Raw genomic sequence first — 12,154 nt, forward strand, 5'->3', positions numbered from 1 at the left:
AAATAGCTTTTAACAACATATCCTTTGCTTCTCGTCTCAATTCGGTTATAAGCAATTTAGTCTTCATCGTCATGCATCTGTTAGCCTCTGGTGCTCATCTTTTGCAACCAACAGTCGACCATCGCAATTTCCATTGCATTTGTCAACATGCTTACATCTTGGGCTCGAAGCCACCTTACTGATCGGCCATAATTACCATTTTACCATCAACCTATCAACACTTTAATATCACCCACTATTTTTGAATTCTAATACCAATGCCAACGAAACACCCATACAAACGTGCGATATAGATTGTATTTACTTCCGCTGTTAACGAATGATACAAGAATACCCTCACTGACTGAGCGCCGCGTCCGTCGCAGGCTTCTTTGTGTCAGTCATGGTGGGTGATTTTTTTGTGAAAATCTTAACACCCCCGACGTAACCACTCCACAATCAATATACCATTAGGTTCATAATGGCAGTATATGAATTCCAAACCAGTTAAGTCCTCCTCTTCAAGTGAAGCTCCCTCATCGAATGCCTATACTCTACCCTACCATCTTTGTATGTATGTATGCAGGAACCTATGTATATATTTGTTCTTTTTCACATCGCATCCCAACGCACTCTTTCATGCGATGGTCAATGGTAATATACCACCAACTGTTGAAAGTGGATGGATACTTCTTTTTCCTTACCACCTATATAAGTATGGCGAGAATTTTCCGAATGCTGCAGTCGAACAACAGGTCTTCAAGGACCATTAACATTGTTAGAAAACCGGGAGTGATTTCCTTTTAAGTTGAGAAAAAAATTAACAAATATATCAATAAATATAAGATTTTTTAAAATATTAAAACAAAAATTAAAATTGACATATCGCTTTGTAATTCGTTTGAGTTAAAATAAAAATAAATGGTAAGTGATGCTGATGATTATTTTCTGCTCATTATTCTTTTTCTGGTGTCAAACGATTGCGATTTCAAGTTGATACTTTAACTTTGTCAATTGTTTCTACTCAAGAATTGTGAAAATAATTTAATTTAAAATTAAAATTTGTATTGGAAATTAAAATTTTGCATTAGATATTAAATTCATTAATTTAAATTAATACACATGGTACAGGCATCTTCAAAGACTTAATCCATTTGATTGAATGAAACTATTATTTTTTTAAGTTTTAACATATTGGTATGTGCAAGAAAAAAATGCATTTAAAAGTAAAAATAAATTGTTGGCTTACGGTAAAATCGTGGGTAATATTTTAAGATGGTTCGTAATGGCTTATTTCGATAGATTTTATTCTTTAAAAACAGTTAAGTAATGTATACTTAATAATGTGTGAGAGGTTGATAGGAGATGTCGGTGTACATTGGTTTTGAATTCCTGGATATTGCAATGGCTGGGAAAAACAGAGTGTGATAAGGCATTCCTTACGTTAACACATTTTTATACTGGATGAATCTAGTATCAATGGTGGATCCAAAGAAGAGGGGACATCATCCCCTGAGCTATATAAAGTTCATAGAGCTTATTTGTAAAAATAATAATAGATTTGTAAGTTAGTGAGAAAGAACTAAGATTATGTAATATCGTTCAAATTATTTCCCAAATTCAAAACATGGAAAACCAAAAATTAATTATTAATTATTATTAATTATTTCATCAATATCTGTTTTGTTTTGCATAAAGATAAAAGATCGTCGATTTGATGTCATATGTTTTATTATTAAAAGCACGTGTTGGTTCTAGATCGTGAAAATTAAAAAAAGTGACATTTTTCATTTTGGATTTCCTTTACACGAACTCGATTTGCCCTTAAAAAAAAAATGTACATATTGTAAGGCCGTATCCCTAACATCCTCGGAGTGAAGAATTCTACCACTTCCAGATAAAAAATGCTGTGTTTGATTTGACTTTAAATTTAAACGGAACATACTTACTCCATAAGTAGAGTTTTTTTTGACTATTTTCGTATTAGAAATATGACCAATTGCAACGCAAAATAAATCAATAAATTGTACTCACAATTTCTATTTATTGTATTCATACAAAATTAATCACAAAAATAAGGCACCAGGTTCAAATTTTGTATTATATCAATTTTAAAGTTTATAGCTATGCTCGTATACAAATAAACGTATTTCAAAACATTCATCAGCTTGTTTGCTACCCATATTACGTATATACGAGTATTTAAAAACATATTCAAAACTTTTGCCTTTCTTAAAGAGATTGTTTTCTTTATCGTTATCACAAATCGACAGAAAAGTGATCTTTTCCTTTATCAATTCAAACCCACACAATTTAGATATGTTTTCAGAGTTGCATGCTTTTATACAAAATCTAATATCGATCACTCCATGGTATGATTTGGAAAAAATAAAATTTTATCAAAAGCCTTCAAGTGAACATTTTTATTCAACTAACATCAACTATATATACAAAAATGTAATTTTTACTTATCAAGAGCACTCTTCAGTTCTTAACTTTCCAGAGGAAGTTATTGTAATGGGTCCAATTTGTCAAATTGAAAATTTTGACTTAAAATTTGTTAGAAAAATTCAACTAACAACTTTTTTAACAAGACCCGAAAACATACAAACATTTTAAGCAAGACAAATCGACTGACAAGATAGGAAGTTGTCAGTGTGGGTCGCATCCCAGACTCTTTTTAATTTTCCTCTTGATATTATAAACAAAACTGATAACACGCCATCCGTCTGTTTACTTGTCTTACTTATAATATTTAAAAAAAAAAACATACTCGTATATAACAATATTTTGTAGAGATAAATAAATTAAAGTCAATATGTTTCTTCGTCCTTGTTTCTTATCAGTTTTAGTTGTTTTGGAAGGCTTACGTGTTTTTTTTTTAAGTTGTCAGTTGGTTTAAAATTCCAACAATAGTTTGTTTATTATGAATTGGATTTCAAAATCTATTTTTGTTGAAAAGATTTTTATTCTAAGCCACTTCGTTCTTAAAAGTTTTGATTTCTTACATAAAAAAAATAAAAATTAGATTTTTCTAAGAGAATTTAGCACAAAATGATATCATTTTGAAGTCAATACTGTAATGTTTAATTTAATTAAAGTACAGTATGCAAAACTGAAAACTTAAAATAATTTGAACGTGCAATTTAAATATTTTAGCAACAAAAAAAATACAGTATTTATTCATACCGTACTTAAGATTAAGAACATAATTGGAAAAGAGAGCTTTTTTAAAACAAAGAAACAATAGATTTTAAGCTCTGTACATAAAACAGTCTAAATATTATTCGATCTATCCTTGAGTGATAATTTTGTACATTCTTTTAAACATTCTATAATAAAAGTATTTGTTTAAGCTGAAATCAGCGTTGCATTGATACATTATTTGTATTATTTAGATAAAGTCTAATTGTAAGCGATAAAGTTCCTTACAATACCTTCATTTATTCACGAGATATCAAGAATCGAACATCAATTTTTTATATAAAGGATTTATATGGCAAGTTTTGCATTCGTAAAAAATTTCAAAACCCAAGAATTTAATCAAACGTCACAATACGATGGTAGAGAAGTTGGAAAAAGTAGGTCGCCCAACTTCTCCTGTCTGTCTGTCTATCCTCGCCACTACAGCTCAAGCCATTCGGTTGATTGGCTTCAAATTTGGAATTTAAGTCGATTCGCGTTAGGCGTTTTTTTAAATTTATTTTTTAATTTAAAAAATAAAAGTAGTCCCTATACAAATGTGTTTTCCAAAAATCGAAAATTCGAATTATCTTAAAAACAAACCGATAGATTTTAGTATAATTTTCGCGTCTTCTTAATTTAGCTTTGTTTAATATGAAACAAATATTTTTGTATTGCTCCTTAAGGATCCCCCATAGAACCGTTATTTTGTTTTTAAAGTTTCTCAAAAACTAAAGAACTGTCTCAATAATAAACATTTAAAAAAATAATAATTAATTAATTGTTTTATTCAAACATAAAATATTAAACATTTTATTCGAAATTCGATATCTTGAAAATAGGTCATCAGTTTTTTTCCAAAATTGAAGTGTTGAACGTTTATTAATAAGCTCTAAGTAACTGCATACCAAACATTTTTTTAAAATAAAATAGAAAAATTGTGTGTATACAAAATTGATTTAAAAAAAGAAGTTCTCTAGAGATTTTCAATTAAAAGTTTTGCCAAAAAAAAATTTTTTCTAGGAAATCAAAATACGTTTAAATTCTTGAACAAAAATTTTTCGTAGGTGTATTTTTAAATATTAAAATACAGTAAATATATTTAAACGGACTCTTTAGAAAAATTGAGCAAGTTTGTACTACCGAGTATTTATTATTGTACCAATTTTTCGTACTTAGTTTTTATGAAAAAAATGACTATTGGGTTCTTATAAAAAATTACTGAATGTCGCAACTAGATTTGAAGTCAAATATCTTAAATTTTTGAAATATATTTTAATTGAAAATCAATTTTTAACAAGTTTTAATAATTTTACAGATTTAATTAAAACTCAAAAACGTTTTGCATATAATTGTTTTGGAGATAAAATCATTTTTTATTGGTAAAATATTCGAAGTGACAGTTATTAATTTCAGTTTTTTCTTTTTGATTTTTTGGTTCTTGAGATATGGACGGCGAAAAAAGATTCCTTGAAATACAGACTTACATTAGCACATGCACTAATATCTTACTTACAATCTTTTAATTAGATGCCAGGGACCTTAAAACGTCGAGAAATGTCAACATTTTGAATTAGACAAATCGGACCGATTATAATAAAAAGATTTTTTTTTAGTTTTAAGCAACTTACAATTTTCCCACGCATAGTTAAAAAAAACTTAGTCATTCAATTTTAAACAATTTAGTAAAATGTTAAAGACAATTTACTAAGCCTAAAAGATGATTTACCCAATTTTAAACGATATAAACATCTTACTACCTTTTTACAATTTGCTAAAGTTAAAATCACAGAATGGCTACAAATTGTTAAATCCATACGGCATCTGTAATATTATTTTTATAAGAGTAGTCGATGAAATGGCCCAGTCAACAGTTGAAAATTCCAATTAATTGATCCGTATTTGCGTTTTCAGAATATTCGCTTTTTTCAGAGCTTAATTTAAAAAAAAAGTATTTGGAAGGGACCTTCTCCGCATGAATTATGTTTTGGTTCATCATCTTCTAAACCGTGTGTAAGAAGTAGGTATTTCCCAAATATGTTAAACAGATTGAAAATAAAATGCTAAAATACACTTATTTTAACCCTCTCCTTAAATCATATCCATTACGATTTACATTGAAAATGCAACCTTAAAGGTATCGGTGCACACGTCACACCACTTCCAACTAACAGATTTTTTAATGCATATACATTTGTGATAAATTGAATTATTAGTTTACTTTTAACTTTTATATGCATATAAAGAGGGTTGCAGAATTATGTCTACATATATATATATATATATATATATATTCCAAGTACAAGGCCGATAGAGCTCATGGCCTTGTACTTGATGTAATTTATTTCGAAAAGCTCAGCACAGGATGCGGTTCCTGGTGGTGGTACTATATATTTCAAATCATGATTGAATCTCCGGCTGAGTTAAGATTTTAAACATGAAGGGAGATAGTCAATTTGTCTGTGGTGTCAAGTGCAAAAATAAAATAAGTAATGAAAGGCTAGATTGAGCACGTTATTTGGTTGCAAAACATTTCCAAAATAATAAGTAGAGTTTTAAGTTTGGAAATGTGTCAATCAGAAAAATAATTATATGTTTATATCGTGACTGTTACACACATAAGAATAAAATGGGTAGTCAGAAGTTCACTCGATCTAACCATTTTAACTTTTGCATCGAACTCGGTTGAGCTCTAACTCATTTCTTAATCAAGTTTTGAGCGTTAGGACTCTGATTTAAACCTCAGTCTGAGATAGAATTTCGATTTAATAAGCCTTCGAATTTGGGGGTCGGCCCCAGGCAATCTTGCGCCCTGTGCAAGATCAGTAGAAAGCGCCCTTTTTTTATTTTCACACATAAACTGATACACAAACATAAGCCTTTCCCACATTACCCAGGAGGTAGACTTTCAGACATTCAGTGCGTTTTTTGTTATTGAGGTATCCCAAGTAACCCGAAACCATTAACCATTAACTAAAACGCAGCGATGAAAACTTACTTTTCTGGCCTTAAATTTTGCAAATTCAGAAATGAGATCATCAAAGTCCAAAGAATTTAATAATTCCTTTTCAATGCACTTAATAGCTAAGCCTACAAATCACTCTTGAGTCATGGTTGTCCTAAGAAAATTTTTAATAATTTTAAGTTTAGAAATACTACGTTCTTCTGAAGCTACCGTGGCCGGGATTGTATTAGGGATTTGGAGAGCAATCACTAAATTTGGAGCAAAATCTTCAAGGTTTGAACTACAAATAAAATCGAACACATCTAAACTTGAGCTTTGTGGTGTAACAATCGGGGATATTATGGTTAACTCTTGAAACAATACTCCTCCATCTAAATCTTCAAAACTACCTAATATAACATTCTGCAAATTAATTCTGCAGGTTGATACATGTATGTATCAACCTGTTCAAACCTTTGTAATTGGTTGAATGGCTTCATTAAGAATTTTGAAAAAAAATCTACTTTAAATCTTTGGTTCGGGTATAATATAGTTTCAGGACATTCATCAGCATAAAGTCTTTTTCTCCGTTGATATCGCAATGATGAAGTTTCAGGAAACGTAATTAGTATTTCTAGGGAACTAGCAATACGCTCGGTTAATTGAACAAACCTACCCATTAAATTTTTTATCGGAACGCATTAAAATTAAACTTTTTTTGTATTTTCTAAAACTATTATGCCAGTTGACAGATTAACGGACGTACTTAGCAAATATTTACTAGTTTTATTTATATTTTCAAAAACATCAAACCAAATTTGCAGGCAGCAAATAAATGTAAAATCAAAAATGTTATTTCCTAAAGGTTCTGCAATGTTGTTTGCGTCTTGATTTCCTATTTTTATAAATTTGCCTTTAAAGGCCTCAATGCTTCTAACCTGCTCTTCCATCTAGTCTCAGAAACGGGTTTCAAAGTAAGACTTGGAATTTTTTTCTTATAAATATCCCATTTTCATCCCATTATTTTATTTACTTTTTAGGCGCTTTATTTTAGTTGCATACATACATATTTTAAGGGTAAGAGGACATTATACATATTAGTGACTATATTGACCACGATTTTCGATTCTTTAAATTATGTCGAAAAATAACATCCAATATAAAATAGTCAAAATTCTTATGGACAACATGACCAGATAAAAGTGTAGATAAAATGTTTATAGAAGACGTTTTGACATTAGGTGCATCTGAAGATTTTGTATCAATATTGTTGCATTTTACATCTCCTCTATAATATAAGCTCAATCTCTTTTTACACACGACTTCGTGAAACTTCACAATATTATAGCTTCTATCATTTGAATTGCATGCATCATATGATGTTTTATAGAGATGTAGGACTTTAATATCTGAATATCTAAAAAAATGAAATCGAAACAATCGAATAAAGATAAATTCTAGAAGGTTCAATGCAACACGAATGTGGTTAGATTTATAAAAAAAATGAAAAAATGCTCAAATTCAAAATATTTTTAAAATGAAGTTCGAAAGATAAACCGAGAATTATCCACCAAATCGAATTTTCAATTGATTTTAGAGCATCGTCACGAAATTGGCCGAAAGATTACTATATTCAAATTTTAAAGGACAAAACACAAAATAAAGTTTTCAATAATAGAATCGTAATATAAAGAAAAGAAGCTACTTATGCGGGTTATCCACTTAAGCGAGAGGCATTTATCCAGGGAAGGATTTCGTTTTTTTTACTATGAAGCAAGAAATTGAAAATAACTAAAATGCACTACAGTTAATATTTGACAATTGAAATCACCAAGGGGTATTGTAGCGTGTAAGCATGCGACAAGACAACGACGCCAACCATAAAATAAAAAAACTAAGTATTGCAACAGATCGTAGAGAATCAGGTCCGAGGGACTTACGAATCTCAACCATTGTGTATCAGGAATGAGAAAGACATACAGTTACCGAATCCGAAATTATGATCGAAAATTAAAATTTGAATCAATTTATGAATAAAAATATCTTCAAAATATTAGCAAATCGATAAACTGCAAAAAAATTCACTTTCAGAATAGGTATCTTTTAATAATTCTTAAAAATAACATTAAAAATTATTCCTTACTTGTTGATATTTAAAAAATCAGTATTTTTAAAATTCTTGATTTTTTTTTAAATTTAAGATGGTAAACCAAACAAGGCAAACTAAAAAAATAAAGAAAACCACAAAGTTGTCTTCAATGTCACATTACATGAATCTGCTTTTGGTGAAACTTTTAGTAATGGCGTTTCTAAGTGCCAACTTGGGAGCTGCTGCTTACGCCGAATCCAAGGAGTTTTTTGAAGATGAAAGTCCACTTGAAGATGTTGATAAATACTTAAACGATCCAAGTACATCAAATACAATGGAAAAATTAAAACGTTCTTGGAAATCTCTGCAAGGTTCTTGGGGGAAACGAAATGATGAGGGATCAATTGCAGAATATTATGATAGTGAGCAGCCTGAATGGAATTTGATTAAACCAAGTGAGAATAGTAATGAAAACGATTCAGAAGCATCAGATTCAGAACCTAAGGCTTTGAAGTATTATGTTATGTATGCCAGCAGTCCTAATGTACTTGCTACTACTGTTGGCGCAGCAGCAGCTTCGACAAATAATCTTAAAGATTTAGCAGCTATGGATTCATCAGATTCAAATTTTGAGAAGAAAAGCTGGAAAAATATGAATGTAGCTTGGGGCAAACGGCGTTCGGCGGTATGGAATAAATTTAGAGGTAAGTTTCAGATTCATCTACATACACTACGTGAAAAATGTTTTCAACTAAAATTGTATTATATGTCTAACTTTTTATTAGGTTTAAAATCTGTCCCTTAAAATCTTGTCCTAAAAATAGGAACAAGAAAAAACTAATACCCAACTTGCACCCTTTACTCAATAACGAGAGTTGTTTTCAATAATTCAACCTTTATTTGATGGGTAGAACAGACTATCCCCTGCGAACGACCAATTTTTGTTCTTAGATTAGAATCGACGAAAAGTTTAACTCTTTCCCAAACCGTATTCTGCTTGACATCTGATTTAATTTGATCCCACGCATTAGGCCCAAACTTTATAGAAGAAAATTTTGTCTGTAAAAAATAATATTGACTTTATAACAAAACCAACCACGTGGATTTGAGATGTTGTAGCCTAGATCCAGCAAAGTCGATGTGAATTTTATTCCAAAAAGACAGTCACACTGTTCAAGAAAAGCCTGGAAACACGTAACAGGAAATGCGGGATTTATTTAAAGATAGAGAGATAACAAATATCCCATACTAATATATTTTCTTCTAATAATAATTGCATGTTATTAATTAATTTATATTTGTATTTATGTATGCATTGTTGAATTTTAAACATATGTTCACTCCACAGGAGCATGGGGGAAAAGGGAACCCGCTTGGAATAATCTTAAAGGAATGTGGGGAAAACGATCACCAAAAGATTGGAAGAAGCTACAATCGGCTTGGGGCAAACGCAGTCAAAGGCAAAACAGAAAGTAAAGCAATTTATAAAAACGAACCAACAAAACAGTTCTATAATAAATAATACAAAAAAAAACTAAAGTAAACCGATGTTAAATGATCAGACATTTAGTTTTTGTTTGTATTTGCGTGTAATTTTTAATTTATAAATATAATAATATGATAAAATTAATGTTTGACTTGTTGAAATAAAAAAAAGAACTTAAATCCAAACAAAACAATAAAATGTATAAGAATTAAATTAATATGTATTTAAGCTGAAGACAAAATTAAAAACAAATATTCTTACCACCGATAAATGCTTATTTAATTTACTATTTATATCTTTTTGCTAAATTGAGTGGACTTCACAAAGAACATGGAGCTAATTTTTAAAAAACGTGACTGTGAGTTGTCAAAAAATTTAAATGATCTAAACCAATGATAACTATAACTTTGTTTAAATTGAAGTTTTAAAATTATAAAGTTTTAAATAAAGCATTAAATAATAATAAATAAATAAAGCAAATTTGCTGAATTGTGACCATTAGTAACAGAACAGGACTTGTATTCCTATATAAGTATCCAGTCATTACTTAAAACGTTAATATCTCCGAACACGAAAATATTCTATTCAAAACAAGTAGTGGAAGTTATGTTTATGATCAAAACCCAACTCCTGCCACATCAATTGAAAATTCTTTATCTTAAAGTATAAGTTCAATAAACGTCAATAAACAAACATAAAAAAATAAATCAACAGTCCGTTGAGAACTAGGGCCTAGTGACTTACAACTCTCAACCATTCATGTGTGCGAGTAATATTGCCAGGAATAGAGGGGACCTACAGTTTATGTGCCGAATCCGAACGGCTAATCTGAGAAAGCACTTTTTCATGACAAGAATTACTCTTGGAGAATTTGTCAATTCCTCGCAAGAGGCAGTACCCGTGAAAAGACTTTAGATGGCATAGGCAGGGATCGAACCCAAGACCTCTGGCATGAAAGTCCAACGCACTTATCATCATGCCACGGTTACCACCAATAAACGTCAATGCTAAGTCAAATTTCACTTAAGTTCGAAGAAGTTTTGATATGGGTTGCTATAATTTTGATAGTTTTTGAATCTAACTTTTTGACGTATTGATTTTCAATTCGGATTTATTTTTTGAAAACAAAGTCTTAGATTGGGATACAAGTGCTCAGGTTAGCTAACAACCGGCCTTATTGTTTTAGAAGCCTGGGTGGCAATAATAAGGTGGATCTGATATTTTTGTTGTCTTGAGTTTTTATTTAATAAAAATTACTCTATCTGATTTGTATGGGAAAATGAAACTCTGTTAATTCGATAACTGAATTTTTCTAACGTACAAATTTCATAAAGAAATGGTAGAATTGATATTAAATTACAAAAGATTTGCCTAAAGATTAAGCAAAATGCTAATTACAATGTTTTGTGTGAGACACAAAATTTAAAGTTTATACGTTTATATTGATAATAAAATTCAAAAGATTTACCTAAAGCCTTAACAATATGCTAATTACAATGTTTTGTGTGAGATACAAAATTTAAAGTTAATACATTTCTTTGAGTCGAAAACCATTTCTTGTTAGTTTTTTTTGTAGGTTTTCGTGTGTTCTAAACAAAATTAGAAATTTTAAATTTTGTCTTAAGAATATTTTTGGTATGCAGTTATTAAGTGCTTACAAATATACATTTTACAGTTGAATTTCGTCAGCAAATAACCCACTTTGAGATATCGAATTTTGATAAAAAATATGTATTTTTTTTAATTTAAACAAAAAGCAATGCAATGGAAAATATTGAAATCGATTTCTTAATTCTTGAGAAAACTTAAAACCAAACCCTTAAACCCTTTTGGAGCAGTACAAAAAACTTTTTGTTAAGCAACAACATTTTAGACAAAGTTTAATTAAAGTCTATAGGTTCATTTTTGTTAAAATTTGAATTCTTAATTTTAGGACAAGACATTTTCATGGGGGCTATTGTTATTTTTAGTCTTAAAAAATGAAAAAAAGCGTCTGGCGTGAATCGGCTTAAGACCTTAATTACCAATTGAACTCAATCATTCCAATGATTTGTGGTGTAGGGGCAAGGGCAAACAAATAGAAGGGCGTAATCACTTTTTTGACTATCCTCCCATGCATCGTAATGTCATGTTTGATTAAGATCTCGAGTTCAAATTTAAAACAATCACATTGCATTATATATTTAATTATTTATTTTTATATAAGAAAACAAAATTTTTATTTTGTTTTAATTCCTTAAACTCTGTTTGCTAAAAGTTCTACTTTTAACTGAGGACTGGGCCAAATTCAGCCCTTTTCCAATAACGTAGCACAAATTCATCAATTTGTGACCAATAGACTATCCAATGGGAGGTATATGAGAAATAAAGCTTACACAGTTAAGTTGTTTAATTAAAGATTTCATCTAAAAATATGTTAGTAATTGAACGACATTTTCCAAAAAGTGGTTTGCTGCCAAAAACAACTTAAATT

General features: G+C 29.9%; 1 protein-coding gene across 1 annotated transcript; it reads left to right on the plus strand.

The window, feature by feature from the left end:
- Positions 1 to 737: 737 nt before the first annotated feature.
- LOC129953402 (allatostatins MIP) lies at positions 738 to 9,927 on the plus strand. The gene is made up of 3 exons (XM_056066593.1): positions 738 to 903; positions 8,308 to 8,899; positions 9,544 to 9,927. Exons 1-3 carry the CDS (start codon positions 901 to 903, stop codon positions 9,669 to 9,671), a joined length of 723 nt encoding a protein of 240 aa, XP_055922568.1. The 5' UTR covers positions 738 to 900; the 3' UTR covers positions 9,672 to 9,927.
- Positions 9,928 to 12,154: the final 2,227 nt, after the last annotated feature.

Source organism: Eupeodes corollae, chromosome X (assembly GCF_945859685.1).
Source record: "Eupeodes corollae chromosome X, idEupCoro1.1, whole genome shotgun sequence".
NCBI lineage: Eukaryota > Metazoa > Arthropoda > Insecta > Diptera > Syrphidae > Eupeodes > Eupeodes corollae.

What these genes read in the sequence shown, in the direction of transcription:
- LOC129953402 (XM_056066593.1), top strand. An exon ending in GGTATGGAATAAATTTAGAG is followed by an intron (nt 8,900 to 9,543) that starts GTAAGTTTCAGA and finishes TTCACTCCACAG; the next exon opens with GAGCATGGGGGAAAAGGGAA.